Source organism: Equus asinus, chromosome 7 (genome assembly GCF_041296235.1).
Source record: "Equus asinus isolate D_3611 breed Donkey chromosome 7, EquAss-T2T_v2, whole genome shotgun sequence".
Classification (NCBI taxonomy): Eukaryota; Metazoa; Chordata; class Mammalia; order Perissodactyla; family Equidae; genus Equus; species Equus asinus.
Window position 1 is genome coordinate 60,755,360 of NC_091796.1, and position 20,638 is coordinate 60,775,997.

A 20,638-nucleotide genomic window follows, 5' to 3' on the forward strand; every position below is an offset into this window, starting at 1 on the left:
AAGGGAAGAAAAACAAAAAGGCTCTCAGAAGTTTTGATTCTGCAAGAGGTTTTCAACAGATTTCTTTTTTTTTTTAAGAGACATCCAAAGAGAGTGACCACAGTGCTATTAAGTTGTGTTTGGGCCAGCTGAGGACAGCTTTGATGGAGATATTGGATATGAGAGCAAAAAGGCGGCTTATGCCGAAGAAGTTACCAAGAAGAGGCCCAGCCAAGAGCAGCTGCCAGCAAGGCTTCCAAGAGAACAGACTGCATCCAAATTTGTTTTACAGAGCTCTCACAGCAATAAAAACATTCACGCACTTAAATATCCTGAAAATATGGATTCCTTTGGCTCGGTGTGATGGCGTAAGGGGGAAGCGCATTTGCTTTTTCTTTTTTTGCTAACTTGTGATACTGTAGCCAGTGACTTATACCGCTGAGCCTCAGTTTTCTCATGCATAACAGGGGATAAGAGCATTGATCCCTTAGGGAGGCTGAGGATTAAATGCGATAATATGGATCAAGGCTTTGCATAAGTACAGTACCTGGCTTATAATAGGTTTCCTAGTTCTTCCCTTCCACACCTGCCCCATTTGGGCCTGGGGCCTCCCCTGGGCAATGGCCTGGATGCCTATTTCAAACCTGGCACTAAATGAAGAACTTCTGGAGGTCTGGATGGTTTGAATTCATGAAAACCACTTCATAGCCTGAGTAAATCCCTCTTTCACACCTTCAGGCTCCTGTCTAAAGTTCTCCCCCACAAGGCTTCTGGTTTTCTATCCGGTCTTCCAATTACATCTATTAATTAACGTTATTAATTGATGGACATACAGTACTTATAATGCACACGCTGTCACATCCATATCCATAACATTGGTTTTCCTCAGCTGTGCAGAAACAGGTGGCCTGGCACCTCCTGTGGAATTTTAAGTGTCACCTTACAGACCACCCAAGAAATGTGTCTTGTATCTTTTCTCTCTTAACCTCACGTGGATGTAAAGGGTCCTACCCACTAGATCAGAAAGCATCAGCACTTTGAAGAAACATACTTATCCAGAATGCCTGTTCTCTACTTTATTCAATAGATTTGGCTCTAACTTTTAGCCAATCCCAAAATTTAAGTCCTCTTGCCAAAGGAGGGAGATTTGCCATCATTGAGGACAATAAAAATTGTGTGCCACATACTCTAAACATTCTGATCAAAGAGTTTCAGAAGTCTTTCGAGCAATGACAATATTATTAGAACATATATATATCTATCTATATCTCAATTGTCTGAGGTACATCAGAGAAGACATTTCTTAGAGTGATCTCTGATGTATCTTTGAGAAAAGAATCCGTATTTTCTCTCACTGGCAGTTTTAACATGTATCAGGTTACAATTTAGATCCATGGAGGATTGCGTAGCTCCTAAAGGTTCATGTCTGTTCACTTTGTGCAAGTCACAGAGCCGTCCTGGCTAGACCACGTGGAGGTTACAATCATTCCGAGGCCTCAACCTACCTGATTACTTGCCACCTCATACTAATTTTGTGGAGGACACAATATTATCCCAATTTTCTGCATTATCCCACATAATCTGAATCTGGGAGAGGAGGAGAGGCCGAATTGGAAGATTTAAGGGATCAGCATCATGGCTGCAACGTGGCAAAGCCTGTGTCTGAGCTCAGGGCGGTGACATGCAGGCTGCCCTGGGGCACAGAGAGCAATGAGCTATGGTCTAATGCGTGTGAAGAACAGGTTAGTGTAAACAGCAAACCTAACTCAGGGCAGAAGGAGAGGCAAGCTCAGAGGTCGAGAGCACATTCCCTGGAGCCACACTGTCTGGGTTCAAATCTTGGCCCCATTTATTAGCTGTGTGACCTTGGGCAAGTTACTTAATCTCTCTGTGGCTCCATTTTCCCATTTGTAGAATGGGGATCATAAGAGTTGTTAGGAAGATTAACTAAATTCTTTTTTTGTGAAGCTCTTGGAACATGCTTGGCACAAGCACATGTTTGCTAAAATTAAAAAAAAAAGAAAACTGCTATTGGAATTCAGAAAAAAGAACATGAATTCTAAGGGAAGAGATTCAAAGCTTCACAAGGGAGACTGTGTTACAGATGAGACCAGAAAGATGAAGTGCGGTTTCCATGGGTGGATAGAAGGGGGAGGGCATTCTCATTGAGGAAGTGGGCAGAGGGCATTCAGGGCAGCCTGAGTGGTCCTGGAGCCTGCCGGTGGGGCCTAGAAGGATGGGGCCCCTGTTTCCTGACCTCCGGCCCCTCTGGCACTGTCCTGGATGGACTTCCTTGGTGCTGTATTTTGAAATAACAGGAATGGTATTGGGACAGAATGTGTGTACGTGAGGAGAAGGGGAGGATGCAGGAAACGGATTTCTGCAGGACTACATTTTTAAAGGGTACTAGTCCCTTTGAGTGAGTACACTTATTCACTGGAACCACCTCGGGACTCTGTGCAGCCAAGCCAGCTGTCCTGCTGGGGCGGGCTGCTAAGTGCAGAGTACAAACTGGATGCTAGAATGCACGTGTGAGTGGGCTGAGCATGGGGGAGTTAGGAGCAGTCGAGTGCCCAGGTACATGTGTTAGGCATCTCTGTCACCAGCTGCTGAGTAGACAGCTGTGGCCTGTTGCCTCAGAAGCAGGATGGTGTGATCCCCATAACAGGGACACCTGAGGGTTCTTAGAGCAGGTGAGCTCAGGGACTGGGCCTCCTGCGTCTCCCAGGTTGCCAGGATGTGACCTCTCGGGCTTAGTTACAGACCTGGAAACGTTCTCAGAGCATACCACTCTCAACACACACACACACACACACACACACACACACACATTCTTCTAGGTAGAGGGATAACATTTTGTTTTTAAAGAAGGTTTTTCCAACCTCTCTTAAAAACTCACATTTGATGACACAGCATGGTATAATGGAAAGAGGACTGGCTGGTGTGCAGGAGGGCCTTGGGCTAATTCTAACTGTGGTACAATCTAGCCACATGACCTTCTGCTAGCTGCAGAACCACTCTGGTCCTCAGTTTCCTTTTTTGCAAAAGAGGATGGTAGACCCTATGGCTGTTAAAATTATTCTGAGAGTTATCCAATTACATGACTCTGGAATGAGGTTCTTTGGAGCCATTTAGCATAGCGGTCAGGAGTCTGGTTCTGCAGATCCACTTCTAGGCCTGACATTTACTAGCTGCATGACCTTGGACCAGTTTCTTAACCTCTGAGAGCTTCAGTTTATTATCTGGTAAACTGGGATAACAATAATGCCTACATCACAGTCATTGCGAGGGTCTAAAGATCCATTTCTTGGGTCTTTAGTGAGAAATGTCCTTTCACTGTTAGTGGCAGTTGCCACTGGTGCCGTCTTACCATTGTGTCAGCACCTCTATTCTTAAGGAGGGAAGAGTTCACAGTACAGAGCTCCAGGTGTTCTATTTATTGTAGCAGCTCACACCTTATGGTCTATACCAGGATGAGGAAGACAATGGACTTTAATTTCAGAAACACTGATTTGGGTTAAATTCATCTGAGATAGTCTGAGGTACACCCTTGTCCCAATTAATCTCTTTGGGGAGGTAATGGCTCTGGGGTTCAGGAAGCACGGAAGAGGCACATCCAAAGGCACTGGCCCAGGGTCTTGTATCTTCACTGGTTCCATCACCCTCTTCCTTAGGTTATCACAGGAACTGCTACACAGAGCAGAAGACTTTGGAGAACAGAGTGGCATGAAGACCTGACCGGCCTCATTCTTGACTGAGCATCATGTAAGTTGTCCTAAGTATATGGAGTATGAGATTCAACCAGTCGAATGGATTACAAATCCTACAAATTCACTCTTGATTTTGGATACTCTACCCCACAATATCAGAATCTATCTTTGGTGAGATGAATATAACATCTTTTTCTAGAACAAAGAATTCTTTCTCCAGAATTTTAAGTGATAAGGGTTCTGTTTGCATGTCAGAGTAGACAGTCTGAAGGTGAAAGATGTAAACCCACTGTTGGGTTTTGAAATGTCTATTTCCTCTTACTGTTCATATTCCCTTCTGTGGGCAGGATTCTTCCACTACGTCACTGGTCTCCTTCAGCTGTTCCCTGTCAGGCCTTATTCTTCTTAGTAACTCCTAGCAAGGGATCCAGTGAGATCCCTGGAGGTTAACATTTCCACCGCCTAGACTCACCACTGGCCTAAGCGACCCGTCCACTTCCATAATCTGACAGCTCTTTCACAATTGTTATGTAATGTTACCCACATACATATTCCTAATCCTAAGGGCTACTGGGAAGAAAGCAATTTATGAGACAGCTTCTTGTCAAGTGTGAAGGGGGCTCTTCGATGGGATTTTATGTCAGATAAGTGTCCAGAGCTATCGCACATTCTCATGGCTAGAAACCTGGGCCCAGAGGAATAAGGTGGTGGCTTATGCCCTAAGCTGTTGTCCTGCTCTGGTCTTAAACATATGGCAGGTATTTAGGAGAAAAGCTTCTGAGGCAGTGAATTCTGGTTGTCTGTCAGCCTAGCAAATTACATTCTTCTGCACTTAAATTCCTTAATTAGTTAAAGTAGAGACACTGATGTCTTGCCTCTTGGTTAATCTGGAAGAAGCTGTAGACAGACTATAAAACTGCTCACTGGCTTATTTTGCCTCTTTGGCTTCCTCCTCCTGGGAGGCACCCAGCATTTACTCACATATTTACTTAGCCAGATAATCCCAAATCTTCAGGGAAAGGCAGAGCACGGAGGCCTCAGAAGATGAAGTAAGCAGATTTAGAAAGAAGAGTAGGAAAAAAAGAATTCTGCATTCAAGATAGGACATCATTTACTATTTTTCAACAAATTATTCAAGAATAGGATATACCTGCAGTGCAAAGTGGGGAAAAACCCCCAATTTCCAAGTGCTCATGTGAGCAGAACAAAGGAGGAGGGCTATGGCAGCCCTGAAACCATCCCATATTGCATCCAGTTACCCTGCCAAGAAACCACAGGGGGACGCTGCCCGAGCAGCTACGAATGGGACTGGGGCTCTCCTATAAAAACTCTCAGGCTGTGAGGCATTTGTCCCTGGGACACTTGTCCAGCTGCTACACATTCAGGCCCCACCCTCTAAAGCACTTTATAGACACTAAGGCAGGTGACCACCTACATGCACCCCAAAGATAATGGCAGAAAATTAGAGGTGACAGAGTGAGACAGCAGAGGATCCAATGCCAGGCCAGTAGAACGGGGACTATATAGGAAGCCCAGACACAGAGGAACATGAGGATTGTCCAGTGGCAGGCAACTGTGGCAAAGCAGCAAGAGTGTCTCCTGAAGGCGGGCGACAGGGCTTGACACTGATGACCATGGAAGCGGGCACCGCCACACAGGTCGTCTCCATGGGTTCAGCCAGAGAATGTGGAAGAGCTGATCCGCACGCAGCTCGCAGTTCCCTGGGGAGCTAGGAGCATGGGCTCTGGGGAACACTTGTTATCCAGACCGGCACATTTGCTTTGATCCTGCAACAGTCTGCCACCGTGGCAGTGTTAGAGATGGCTGATACAAAAGCGTAAGATGACTTACAGCACGTAAAGAATTGTTTCCAAACTTAATTTATAATCCATCCATATTTGAGTAAAAATGACTTTGCTTTTTTTAAAGGGACATGATGGATTAGGCTGAACTGTTAAGAACTTAATACAAAAGGATTAATTAGGCTAAATGTAGATATATTTCTGTCATATCAAACAGAGCTGTGGTGAACTCCACTCACATCTAGCGTGACCATGTCATACACACATGTGTGACTTTAGATTTCAGTGTGTTCTCCCAGCGTAGAAATCAAGGGAACAGGAGCAGTAAACAGAGGCTCCCCTCGTATGAAATACGTAATTTTGCACTAGCTTGTATGTGCCTTTGGAATTATTCTCCCACCTTGTCACAAACATTCACTGCATACTTTCTAATCTCTTCTGTGTCCGGCCTTTTGGGATTCATGGAGGAAACAACCTGGCCTCTGCTCACGAGGCCTGCGGCTGGTAGGGGAGGGAAAAATGGTACCTGTAGGGGTTTCGTTTTTTCTTGTATACAATTGTATGTTGTACCTCTATAATTGGATTTTAAATGTCTTGAAGGTAGGGTTCCTGTCTTCTGTTTTTCTGGGCTTCACCTAGAGTAGGTTGAGAGGTCACTCGATACCCACATGTTAACTAGTTATGTGTGTACCAGGAAGGCCACAAAAGAGATGAAGAAAGACTCCAAGGGGTTAAGATTTCTAACACTGACAACAGCAGAGAAACGGGGGTGTGAGCAAAAGATAGGAGACTGAGCTTGTCTTCCCCATGGGAAATTTACTAATTCACTGTGACAACTCGTACAGAATTCAGGAAAAAAGAGACAATGGTCTGCACTTAGAACAAATGGCAGCTTGCTATTCCCAACAAAGTACAGACACTTCTGAAGCTGAGGTAAAGTTGTGTGAGCAAGGAAGCGTGTGTGTGTGTGATACATACATTTGGGAGGAATCTTTTATCAGGTACAGGGCATGTGGACGTGTGAAGAAATCTAGTGTGGTACTCAGGTAAGCAAATGTGAGGGAGCGGAGTAGCTAGCCTGAAAAAAATGCACGTGTGTACACACGCATGCGCGCACACACACACGCACACTTATTTCAGGAACACTATCAGAGGGAAGTTTCCCGAAGGTGGGGTTAGCATTACAGAGATGAACTTTTATATCAGAAACCTCATTACTTTAAGCTTTAAAATGCTATACTTAGTATTTAATTTAAAATACTTAATGAGCCTTGAGTAAGATTGAAGAAAAAAGTTTTGTGGTTTTCTCCTTGCTTTATTCTGAGCCTCTTTATTTTCCTTTCATCTCACATTTTTCAAAATCACCACCCAATTTAGTAGTCAATGAAATGCTCCTTTCGATAGATTTGTTTTATAACTGTATCTGTTCTTGCATGCTCTTTATATCACGGTTTACCTTGCAATTAAATAGATTTTCTATTCAAATCGGACTGATGGACATTAAGTGATGATAATGATTCTCTATGGATTTTGGAGGGGGTAAAATAACTATTTCTGTGCACAAGGAGATCTCCTTCCAGATGCAAAAGTCATACTTGCAGTTACACTGAACACAATGGGGTGTGCACAGATATCTCTATTAAATGTTCATAAGAGTTCTCCAAAGGCGCCGTGTTCTCCCACGACCCCACTCCTGCTGCATGCGAGAACAGATGTGGTAGCTGATCACCGCTGAAAGAAACAGCAATGTGCTTGGAAGGTGAGGTTGCTTGATTGTGCCAGTTGATAAACCTGTGGATTGTTATTTTAAGAATTTTTGAAAAGAATATATTCTCTCAAAATTGTAGTTTACTGAGGTCAGATTATATCATTTTCAAAAAAGTTCCATAAATTACAGACTGAGTATCTTTTATGGTCTGCATATATTAAACATCGGTGGAGCACGTACAGACTTCGTCTCGTCGGCCCCTAATCACACACTGTGACCCCCTGCCCCACATCTGCACCTTGTGTGCAACAGTGCAGAAGGAACCCAGGTGACAGCTCTCTCCTAAGGAAGTGAATCATTCTACTTGAACATCCAGCCTCCACACTTTTCTCCCACTGTTGGTATTCAGAGCACACACAGCGGGAGCCAGGAGGCCACACGGATTAAGCAGATCTGGGCTGCAGATGCACCTATTAGCAAATGGATCACTGAGCCAACAGTAAACAACACACAGAAAAATATTTGTCATATAAATAAACATGGAATTTTAGAGTTCGTTTGGCCAACTTTCCTTCATTTCGGGGATGTGTAGAGTAAGGCTTGGAGGCGGGAACTGGTTGGTATAAGGTCACTGAGAAAGGCCTACGATGCCCTAGTGTGGTTACCATTCACCTCAGAGTCAGTTCTCTAGGACTCTGGCCACTGGTTGTCCCAGGATTCCCATGCCCCCAGGTCCTGCTGCCACAACTGAGTCTTGTTTGGTTCTGCCTCTATTCTTGTCTCCTCCCCTCTAAGAGAGGAGCCCACCAGCTCCTACTCCAGGCCAACCCATCACCTGTGTTCTCCCTGCCTCCTGAAAATCCCCATTTCCCCAATTTCTTCAGGTCTCAGCCCATGGCCTTGCTCCTATCTTCACCCAGAAAACTGATGTTCTCAGGAGACGGTGCCATTCCAAGTTTGGTGTTTACGTTTTTGTTGTATTTATTTAACTGCATCCTCATCTCCTCTGTTCTCTGGGCCCAGAGGAAAAGGCTCGTCCTTAGACAGCTGAACTGAAGACCTGCACTCTGGAGCCCTTCCCTCCTGCCTCCTTGGGAAACACCCTCCTCAGCTGTCCACTTTCTAATAATTCAATCTCTCCCTCCCTCCTGATTCTTTCCTCAACATACAACATTTTCAAAGATCTTCCACCTTTAAACTGTCCTTTGATTGCAAAGCCTCCTCTGTTTATAGCCCTGTTTCTCTCTTCCTTTCTCAGCTAAGCTGCTGACCAGTTTAACCTCAGTCTCTCCATCCTCACTCTTGCCTCTGTAGAGTGTCTTCAGTCCTCACCCTTTGTAGTGAATGCATGTTGTTTTTGGTCACTCAACATCCATTTCATCCATTCATCCTTCCTACTATGTCTTTGACTTCCTTTTAGGAAATTGGGGTGGCTTGTCAATTCGGGGCCTTGGATGGCTAGGGAGGAGCACATGAACCAACCTGGGGGCATCAGATGCTCTGTTCTTGTTATTTGAATCCTGATCACAGTGAAAAAGCCTGGGAATTGTTGACGCTCATCTTCTTGGCGGCAGTGCCCTGACCAAACTGGCTGTGAGCCCCCCTGCTCCCTGGCCCTCTGGAGTTGGTGCCTGCTTTCCTGTTTGTTGGCAAGCCTTATTCTTCACATCAACATTTTGAGCTCCTTATGTTCTTCCCATAAATTTCCCTTTGGCTTAAATTAGCCTGAGTTGATTTCGGTTGCATGCAATCAAAGAACTCTGATAGGTCATCCCTCTGGAACTACTCAGGCAAAAGGTTACCAATGACCTTTTCCTCGTTAAATCCAGTGGCTATTTTCCTGCTTTAGGTTACTTTCTCTCTGCAGCATCTCCACTATGTCCCTTTCTCCATGTTGCTCCCTCCCTCACTGCTTCAAGGGCTCTCTGTTGGCCACAAAGTGAAGCCCGACTCCTCATGTGCCTATCTAGCTCTCTATGACAAAGTCTCAATTCCCTCCCTATTTCCCCCTCTCTCCATGTTCATTGTGAACACATCTGAAGTTTCCCTCAGGGGTCCTGTGTTTGCCTCTGCCCTGAACACCCTTCCCTCCCTTCTTTGCTGATTAAATCCTATTTGTTCCTCCACACTCAGCCCCACACACCACTTTCTCTGGAAAGTATTTATTGACGAACCCCTCCAGCCTCCACTTCCTGTCTGATGAGGCGCCTCTTTTATGAACCGCCAGAGCACTCTGTGAAACCTTTCTCACAGAAGTTAAACACCTTGTTTGATTCCCCATTTCTGTGGACAGGGCTGCACGTAGCTTCTTCGTAGCCCCAGCCGCTTGTGTCTACACATATTGACTGGTGTGTAGCATGTGCTTGTTAACTGAAGGAATCCTCTCCTACCTCATCTGTGATTTTCCTCTGTCACCCTTTTCCCTTTCTTTTATTGTACTTTCAATCTCTGCTTCCAATTACATCTTCTTTTCAGACTCTCAGTTATGCTCATGTCTACCCAGCACCGTGCACACACACACACGTGCATACACACACACCCCCCGACCACGATAATCATACCTCGACCTTGCTTCCCTTGTAGTTGCTGCTCCATCTCTTTCCTTTGATTCAGTTCTCCAAGAACAAGCCGCACTATTATCTTGACCACACACATAGCCACTACTCCACTGCCATGAGGGGCATGGTTCTTTCACGCCACTGAGGCCTGCTATGTACTAAAGGCCTCTTGGTTGTTAAGAGGGCAGCACTGTGGAGCTGTGGAGAGGGCATGGGCTTTGGAACTAGACAGACCAAGATTTCAATTCTAGTTCTGTGCCCTTGGCCAAATTATGTATCCTCACTGAGCCCTAGTTTCTTAGTTTTGAAATTAAGGAATCTTTATGTGTATCTCATAGGGTAGCTGTGATAATGAAGAGAAACAAGCTTGTGAACCATTTAGCAGAATGCCTGGCACAGAGTAGGTGCTTGACACATTTTGTTATCTACCTTCCTCTCCCGAGTCCCATGTACCCTGCCCCTCTGCGCCTTGCTCACACTGCTTGCCTTCTTCTTGCTGAAACTCTATCCTCTCCTACTTCACATGCTTCTGGGGTGTCTTAGTTCTCACCCTGTTTCTCTTGCTGTTCTTTCTCAGACTCCATTCCTAGTTCTTCTTCCCCTATCTGTCCTGGATGGGATCCTCTCCAGTGCTCCTCTTCTCTCTCTCTGTTTTCTCTCGAGAATGCCATGCTTCTGGTACAGTGCTTATCACTTCACATTGTACTTTTTCATTTGCCGTTTTTTTTTTTTTAGAGGAAGATTAGCACTGAGCTAACTACTGCCAATCCTCCCCTCTTTTGTGTTTTTTTGCTGAGGAAGACTGGCCCTGAGCTAACATCCATGCCCATCTTCCTCTACTTTATATGTGGAATGCCTACCACAGTATGGCGTGCTAAGCAGTGCCATGTCCGCACCCAGGATCTGAACCAGCAAACCCAGGGCCGCCGAGAAGCGGAACGTGTGAACTTAACCACTGCGCCACCAAGCTGGCTCCCCATTTACCGTCTTTCTATCCCTTAGACTGTGCCATGTCTTTTCATCTTGCTATCCCTACTCTAGCCCAAGGCCTAGCACACAGTAGCTGCTCAGTAAACGAAGGGAGAATTTCACATTTCATAGCTTGTCTCTATGTCTTCATCTCATGTGTTCCTCCTGAGCTTTCTGGAAAGCCCCCGTTGTTGTTCATTCAGTGTCTCACACTCAGCAGGTCCAAAATGAATCATGTTGCCTTTCTCCTAAACCTGCTCTTTTTTTGGGGAGGGGAAAGGGATTCTCATTCTTGGTTAATAAACTTTACATCAGTCCAAGTCACAGTGGTAGAAACCTTGGTTCACAGTCAAGTTCTTTTCTCTTATCAGCATCCCCAAACAACACCCAAATTGTATATTTCCCATAAATTCCCAATGCCACTGCCACAACTCAAGCCACCTCCTCTCTTACCTAGAGTCTTGCTCTAAGCTCACCTGTCTCCGTGCCCTTCTATAACCTGCCTAAACCTTTTTTTAGTGGCCTCCCGAACTGTCTTTCACCAACACCAATCAGAACATAGGATTCACCGGCTCAGTGCCTTCCATTACAACAGACAAACACACCTCCGCTTCTGCTTCTACTGTTGCCTCCTCCTAGAAAGGCGTTTGAGACCCCCACTGACAAGGCCTCAGTGAGCTTTCAGCCTCAGAGGTCACTATGCTTCCCCATCACCTCTCTGACACAGCTGTGCCAGACCACTCACTCTTTCCCCATCTTGCCATTGACTCCCCTTTCTCTGTGTTCTTCCTGAAGTGGCTGTTGTCTCATCCGGCCATTTAAAATCCTTTCTCCCAGCTCCTCACACATTCTCCATGAAGTCCTCCAGGATCTTCTCAGGCAGAAGTAGGCCCTTTGCAAGTGCTATCATCATTCTGACTTACCCGTGTTACAGTTAATTGTTTAAATGGTTCTCTGTTACATAGTTTATGTTCTTTGAGGACAAGTGAATTATAAATACCTTTGTATTTCTTAGTGCCGTGGATACAGTAAGCGTATCAATAAATGTTGGATACATTGTGCTGACAAGGGATTAGAAAGCCTACTTTTGCGTTTGTGAACAAGACAAATCGGGCTCTTTAGCTGATTTTCTCACTTTGTACAGAGGGGCACTGAGATCTTTGGGCAGAGAAAACCTCAAAGGTTCAGAGGGGCAGCTAGGGCGTCACCTTTCCTGGAAGAGCCGGCTGGCAAGAGGGGTCTGTAGAGGGCCCCTCTCCTGCTGCTCATAGCTCAGTCCCAGTTAGTCCCTGGTTTCTTGGGTGATGTGCTGGGGGAGGTGACATGAAGTGTGGCAGTGCCTGGGTGGGAATCATCGTGGCCTACAGAGTGCCAACTTCATCTTTTCCCTAGCTCTGTGTGAAAGTTATGGAGAGAGGGAAGGCTTGAATCAGCTACATTAATATGATGGTTGAAGTGGTCAACAGTAGATTGAAATGGAGAGCAAAGTTTGTTGAACAAGTATAACCTAATCAAAGTTTAAGACTGTAACTACCCGAGTCACAAAATATCAATCTTAAATATCCAGTTCACTTAAAAAGTTCTATGAGAGGCAATAGCAAGAGTTCAAGACAGAATAATTTCAGCAATGTCTATAAAAAGAATTTGTCTCTTCCCTTTCATGTATGAGTTTGATATCTTGGAACAACTCAAGAGATCTTCTAAAAAATACTACTATTATTTTGTACTGTTAGGCATTATCTACATAATTCTTACTATTAAGCAATATTTCAACATTTTATCCAGGTCAACCTTGACTTTCTCTTCTTCTTCCATTGATCCTGGATCTGGTGGCTTTTGTAGAAAAGCAGATTTTTTGTTGTATGTGATAGGAGCACTTGGAATCTTAATATACCTTCCTTGCATGTGAATTAGGTTAATTCTGACATCAAGTGTTCATCTTAAACTTTTTTCTTTCATTACTTTTTTAGTGATAAATGTTGTGAAAGTCACCCTCTTTTGGTAGATAATAATCTTTAAAGCATCCATTTAGGGGGTCCCTCCCATCCTCTGCATTGATTAGAGGTTAACATCTCTGGTCTCTACTTTTCTTAGCTCCAAAACACTTATCACCTGTTATCAGAACTATTCGGAGCAACTCAACAATAATTTTCCTACATGACTATGAGACTTCATTTGGATTTTTAATAAATAGTCACATTCTAATGAGGTCTTCACAAAACTGACTAAATATGTTTAGAAATCATTAGCTTAAATTACCGGTGCAAAAATCTCCTTTGGGAGTCTCGCAGATTTGGTTATAAGATTTTTGGCAGATGGATCAGTACAACAACACAACAGAGTCTCTGAATCTCCACACAAACACTGTAAATGGGAATGCCTGGGAAACAGGCGACTGGATAAAAAGCCAAATGTCCCCTCAGGTGGGTTCATTAGAGAGGAAAACAATCACAACACATTCCAGTGCAATTTAAAAGCCAGGTGTGCAGCCATGGGCAGGTGCCAGGAAAACTGACAAGGGTCCCTTCCCAGAACACACAGGCTGAAAGGGGACACTCAGCGGTGACAAGGAAGTCTTAGATAATGACAGCTCCTGGCAGATGTACCGAGGACCCGCTGGAAGGAACAGCAGCATCCGCGTCTTCTGCACCAGGTGCTGCGACAGGGAAAGCCTCCCAGTGGCTCCAACACCAGCAATTACACTGCCTAACGCAGAGTGCTTCGGGCAAAAATCAGGAGGAGTGGGTTCCCAGCTCCGACTTAATGAACCGCCAGCAGTCTGGGTAAACAAACAGGCCTCCACCTAGCTCATGCCTAATTCATGACGGACACACCATGTGCGTAAACATGTTCAGTAGGTAGCTGCTGCCTGAACAACCATGTCATTTTGATTTCTTTGGTGGTTTGTTATTGCTGTTTTTAAGCATGGAAAATGGGGAAGTCATCTCCAAACAAATGTGCGGGATTAACAATGGGAACCGGCCTGCAATAAGGTTAGCCCCTTTTCCCGGAGGGAATGTGACCTTTTGTCAAAACCCCCAAATCACGCCAGACATTTCAAGGACAGATGCCATTACATTCATTACTAACTGAAGACAGGCTGAGGCAGGGGACTGGTGGTAACGAGGCGAGCACGCTTCAGAGCTTACCACACCCCACAAACCTGGTAAGGATATGGAAGGATTTTTTTTAAATAAGCTTACAAGATCTAAAATTGTGTTACTTTAAGCCCATAGGCTTCCATTTTTGGGTAAATCTGAAACCTAGTCACCGTCTCCCCTTTGGCTGCACACTGTTAGCTGGAATTTCATGGTTATTTGTCAGAAGGACTAATTTCCATCAAAAAATACAGTGACCACCCTTATGGGTTAGGTCCTCGTGCTGATGGAAGGAACAGGCCACACTGCATGGCCTTTTTATTTTCTGCTTTTCTAAAGTAGGTACCTCAAGACGAAACCTGGCTCCCTGCAAAATGTGCCCCATCCAAGAGACAGCGGGCTTCAGTGCGAGGCCTCTCCTCCACTGTAGAAATTTGACAACACACGCTTCTTTCCACCTTTCAGCCAAAGCCTAAGTTGTCCTCACCATTCCTGAAAGTGAAAGGTTTACCACAGGAAAAGAGCCTACCTCCTGAGTCACCGAGTCGAATTTCAATTAAGAAAAAATACACATGTGCCTTTATTTTAAAAAATCCAGCAGAAGTTGTTACTTTTAATAATTATCTACTTTTCGAAATAATTTACCTTGGTATTATTTTAGGTGAGCTCTGATGCAAACATGTAAAATTTGAGGTGGTGACTAACTTTTCAGGACCAGCGTTACTGTGAAGTAAAGCCCCGTGGGAGCAGCCTCCGGGTGCCTTTCTCCTTATCGTACGTAAGCAGTCAGTGTACATTTGTGAAATGAAGTGAAGGATTCAGAATGAATCACACATTTCAGGGGAAGAAACCCAAGAACATAAACATAGACAAAATATTTAGCTTAGCTATTTCACAGTTAACCTGGCATACGCTAATGGCTCTCTGATGCTAATTTGGAAGAATTCTCGTTTGTTCATTCATTTCATTGCGCATTTACTGAGAACCAGGAGGGAGAGGCCCACAATGTGCAAAAGGCGAAAGATTTATGCGATCTGAAGAGAAACCAGAGTATAGAGGCCCACAATTTGTAAGGCTGTCTCTTCCCTTAAAGAAGCTTGCCTTCTGGGGGAGCTAAAAAGTTTTTTTTTTTCATGTGTCATTACTGCTTTCATAGCAAAAGAAGGTAGATTTAGGGGGTAAAAAAGGTAATTATAGACACCACTGTAGGTCCCAGGTTTGTTGGTGGAAAGGTGAAGGTTACATTAACACGTATATTCAGGAAGTCCTCAGAAGGGGCTAGAACTTCTCCAACCACCTGACAGGTACGTAGAAACTCCCTGACTCTTTACAGGAACCCTGTGAAGCAGGGGCTACTGCATCCCCACTGCCCAGGAGAAAGGTCGGCAGTGGAGAGGCTCCGTGACCTCCTCTAGGCTCGTCATCGGTGAGCACCTGCCACCCCAAGCTCCAGGCCCGCTCCCCTGCTCTCACTGTCTCCCAGAAGGGAGGGAATTGAAAGATATAAATGGTTTTTATACTTTTAGTAGATAAAATATTGCTTTGTAAGTTTTTACACTTTACATAATGGTCCCATAGTACCTCCCCTCTTGTCTTGTCACTTATATCCTTTATCGTATAGAAAATTTTACATTTTAATACAGTCAAATTTCCCTATCCTTATTTTAACATGTTGAGTTTTTGGTATTTTTGGAACATTCTTAAAAAAAAAAGGTCATATTTTCCCCCATATTTTATTTTGAAAGTTTTAAAGCTTTATTTGTTACATTTTGGTCTTCATTTGGTATTCATTCTTGGGCGTTTTATGAAGGAGGCATTTTTTTTTGTCCAGTTGGGTAACCAAATGTCCCAGCTCACCTGACTGAAAAGCTCATGCTTTCCCCACTAATTACACATTTTCCCACATATGTCTACAGTCAACATCTGGGCTCTCTATTCTGATCTATTGGTCTTCTTTTCCCAATTTGTGGTACCTACAATATTTCTTTTTCCTATGTCCTTGCCTGGTTTTGATATCAAGGTTATACTAGCCTCTTAAAATAAAATGGAGGAACAGTCTTTCTTTTTTTCTTCTCTTAGAATAATTTTTATAAGATATGAATTATCCATTCCTTGAATATTTAGTATAACATACCTGTATATATATTTGGGATTGGTGTTTTTCCATGGTTAAATTTTTAACCATAATTCACTTTTTAAATAATTATTGTCTATTCAGAATTTGTTTCTTTTTGAGACAGTTTTGGAAAATCATATTCGTCAATAAAGTTGCCTAATTGATCTCAATTTTCAAATTTATTGTTTGTTATTCATATTATCTAATATGATAAAAAATCTTTATTTTGTTCCTAATATTGGTTACTTTTGGTTTTCTTGCTTTTAGTTCTGATTGTCAAATGTTTATTTCATTAGTCTTTTCACAAAACCTCTTTATCTTGCTTTTTATTAGTTTCTTTGCTTGTCATTAACCATTTTCTGCACTTGTTTATTTTTCTGTTCCTTTTTCTTTCTTTGCTTGTACTCTGTTCTTCACTGTCTTTCTGAATGAGATGCTCAGCTATTCTTTTCTCTTTTCAAATAACAACCTTTAAGAACATATATACCTTTTAGGGACCATTCTGTTTGCATCCTGCAGGTTCAGTGTATGATGCTGTATGTTTCCCAGTTCTAAGTATTTCCTGATTGATATCGGGTGTTTCCCCTTGACCCAGGAGTCAGTGCAAGTGCTTCCTCACCCAGATGCTAAGTGAAGACCAATTCACCTCCTTGTCATCTTTGTGTGCTGGTGTCGGGCTGGCTTCTCCCCGCACATACCCCCACCCCAGTCTGCCCCTTCTCTGAGTGTCTACCCTTTGTGGGTTTCTTTCTCCTCCTAGAGTTTCAAAATTATTATCTTAAAATTTTTTCCCCAGTTTTATTGAGATATAATTGACACACAGCACTGTGTAAGTTTAAGGTGTACAGCATAATAACTTGACTTATATATATTGTGAAATGATTACCATAATAATTTTAGTTAAAATCCATTATCTCATATAGGTACAGAAAAAAAGAAAAGGAGAAAAAAATGCTTTTTCTCTTGTGATGAGAACTCTTAGGATCTACACTCTTAACAACTTTCCTATATACCACTTGGCCGTGTTACCTGCAGTCACCCTGCCACACATCACATCCCCAGGTCTTATTTATCTTATCACCGGGAGTCAGTTTCTTTTGACCATCTTCCTCCAGTTCCTCCCCTCAGGATTTTGGTTTTACGTGGTAGGCTCAGTCCAAATTCTTGGTGCTGCACAGGTCCAAGACGTTATCTCCCGTTCTTGGTGGGCTTTAAAACCCAAGATCCAAGATCTCGAAGACTGAAGCCCCCTACCCTCTCACCAAGACTGACGTCCACCACGCTGCCCAGCCTTCGAAGGACAGCTGCAGCGTCCACTCTTTCTGGTCTCTAGTCCTCACTTTATTTCTGGTCTCCAGTTGTTTACTTTCCTGAGAGCTAAGCTAATTATTTTTAACTCATATATTTACATATACATGTGATATATACAAACATATTAAGACATTTATATTTTGTCTAGAACTTCTAGATTTTTGTAGGAGGAAGGATTTGGGTTAATTGGCATTTTTGCTAGAATTATAACTATCTCCCACTTCTTAATGTCTCTATTCTTCCTGGTTTTTGCCTCCTGATACCTTCTGAGAATCCGTTTTTTTGACAGCTTTATTGAAGATTAATTGATATAGAAAGAACTGCACATGTTTAATGTGTACAATGTGATGAGTTTCCACATACACAAACACCCTTGCTACCATCACATGGTTGAGGTAATAGACATACCCAGCGCCTCCCAGCCTCTCAGAGTCTCCCGTGTACCTTTTCTCTTGTGGTAAGAACACATAAAGTGAGATCCACCTTCTTAGTAAATTAAGTGCACAATGCTGTATCGTTAACCATAAGCACTATTTTGTATAGCACATCTCCAGAATTTATTCATCTAGCATAACTGACACTTTATACCTGGCACATGAACTCCCCATTCCCCCTCCTCCAAGCCCCTGGCAACCACTATTGTATTCTCTGCTTCTATGAATTTGACTTTCAGATGCCTCTTATAAGTAGAATCATGCAGTATCTGTCTGTCTGTGACTGGCTTATTTGACTTACCACAATGTCCTCCAGGTTCATCCATGTTGTCATAAATGGCAGGATTTCCCTCTTTTTTAAGCTGACTGAGAATCTTAAGAGACAACTGCTTTATGGTTTCTGCCCTAATCTTTCAATTCTAGGCTAACATCTTTGCTGAGGGTAAGTCTCACAATGTCAACTTCTCTAAGAAGTAATGGGTTCTTCTCTTGAGTTGAGCAGAACCACGGAATCAAGCCTACTATAAAACAAAGCAACTGCACTCTGTGTATTTTCTCATTTTTAAATTTCACTTTGAAAATAATGCTATAGCATACGACTACTGAAATTATAAGTACTTAGGAGTTTCCTGATTAAATAAAAGTAGCACCCCTTAACTGTTACTACAGATAAAGTAATCCAAGGCCTTGAGGGCAGATTATGATCTCCATTTCACAGGTGAGGAGATGGAGGCACAGGAAAGGAAAGTCTCAGCAAGAGGAGATGCTGGAATTCTATCCTGAGGACAGAATCCAGGGCTGCACACTGGTTTGAGAGTCAATATTCCAGAGTTGGGGAATGTAGCCCTGTCTAATGCAGCACCCATTGAGTTTTGACACCCAGCAACGATCATTCATGCTGAAAGGTATTTTTGTGTGCTCAATATAGCCAGATGATAACTGCTTTTAAATCTTGAGTGCCTTTCCTGTCTGTTGCTATCGCAACAAATGAAAGCAATTCAGGCTATGTTTACTGATAATTTATAAGCAAGCACAGAAAGTGATAGGAGGAATGCAGTAGTAAATGTTTTCGGGAGTACACATAGTACTTCAAAAGCTGGCTCCTGCCTTGCTACCAAGTAAACAAGGAACAAATGCCGTGAGGTAGACGGCCCACTTACCCGCCCCACCTCCACGAGGTTGGTCACCATTATTATGCTTGCGGTGTTTTCGTGCCACACCATCCTCCAGAAGTCATAGATGGTTTCTTGCATTGGTCCTGCAGGAAAACATAACAGAGGCTTTTTTTTTTCTTCCTAAGTCTGTAACTGGAAAATTTCTGGGGCTTACAAATAAATGTATTAATACCCACATATGGTTCCCTCACTTTTTAGAGGGCCAGAGCCCTCCTTTCTAGTGTTATACAGAAGGGTCCTCTTTCTAAACCAGCACCTACAGAAATACTGAAGTTTTCACACACGGTTGAATTTTCTCATGTCATCAAATGTATCTGCATTTGAGCTCTTTTTACTCCTCTTCAACTGCTGCCGTGAAAGAGATTTCTCCATCATTTAGCTATTTATCTCCATAATACTCAAGAGTGAAATTTAAAAAAAATGGATAACATTACTCTTCCTGCTAACAACTGGCAGCTATCCCAGGGAAATGGTATACAGAATGAAATGAGCCTCTATAGGAAAAATGGCCTTTCCTTGTTTCTAATATTTTTCTCATTCCATGCTATCTGTCAAATTAATGCATTTTTTTGCCTGACTTCCTAAACGGAGAGAGAAGTTCGAGTTTCAGCAGCTGTGCTTCCTCTCACTGAACATGATCAGCTTTTGGGATCTGAATATTAAAAACCTCCTTCTTATGGACTGGGGGAAAAAAAGAGGGGAAATAGATATTACAAAACGCTAGTGCTATAGATACTAGCAGGTACATAAAATTGGAATTTCAAATTTCTCCTCATCCAGGAATTTAAAAATGTAGACAAAGACAACAGATTAGTGGCTACCAGGGGAAAGGTGGGGTGGGGGTGGACACGAAGGGTGAAGGGGTGCACCTACAACACGACTGACAGACAATAATGTACAACTGAAATTTCACAAGATTGTAACCTATCATTAACTCAATAAAAATAAAAAAAATAAAAAAAAATTTCTCCTCATCCAGATTTTTTAAAAGCCCAAATTCTACTTTATGCCCATGCATATTTTGAGGGTACAAATGTAACAGTACAAATCTGTATAAGACAAGCAGAAATGCAAGGAAATGAGAGGAACACAACTTCAGTGGCATGAAGAGTCCCACACTGTATGTGGATCATACTGATGTTCAGGTGGGAGCTGGGACCAGGACGCAGTCATCCTGTAGTATCTTGACGCTGCAGATTACTAAATTTGGAGCTCAAATATGTGAATTACAGAGTTGCCTCTGCCTTTTAACCAGCTGTGTGATTTTTGGCAAATTACTTAGCCACTCTGAGCTTCAGTGTCTTCATCTTTACCTATATACTGATTTCAACAATGCTTCTCAAGGTTATTTTGAGGATTTGTGGAGTTAACGCACTTAGGCATTTTATGAATAGTAAAGCATTAGAACAAAAACAAGGTGTATTTAAAGATATTTATTAACAGTCGCTCCTTGGCTAAAGTCGGGACACTGAGCAATGATGGCACACACCCAAGGGGCCCCTTCGGTTCCCTCCCATTCGTCTTGGCCAATTACCAATTGCTTCTTGTCTAACTTTTCCTCTCCTTCCTCACCGTCCTCCTTCCCTTCTGTCCACAACACAAACGTCTATCATCCCTCCTTGCTGCTCTGGCTCCACTCTCACCCTCCCCGTGAAAACCGACTCCATTTCCTGATGTCTCTGTGTCTAGTCCCTTTATGGGACCATGCACGCCACCTCCCATGATGCTGCTCCTGCCATCTTGGCCCCTGTCCCTTGGCATGTGTGTACCACTGTCCC

General features: G+C 43.2%; 1 protein-coding gene across 8 annotated transcripts in view; it reads right to left on the bottom strand.

Annotated features, from left to right (window-relative positions):
• The window catches only part of PTPRM (protein tyrosine phosphatase receptor type M), a 779,977-nt gene that overhangs the window by 32,815 nt on the left and 726,524 nt on the right, over positions 1–20,638 (bottom strand). For all 8 annotated transcript variants that reach the window (XM_044773425.2, XM_070513580.1, XM_044773424.2 and 5 more), the window contains one exon: positions 18,846–18,943. In XM_044773425.2, the coding sequence (XP_044629360.2) occupies positions 18,846–18,943 (98 nt within the window). The remainder of the gene's footprint in view (positions 1–18,845; positions 18,944–20,638) is intronic.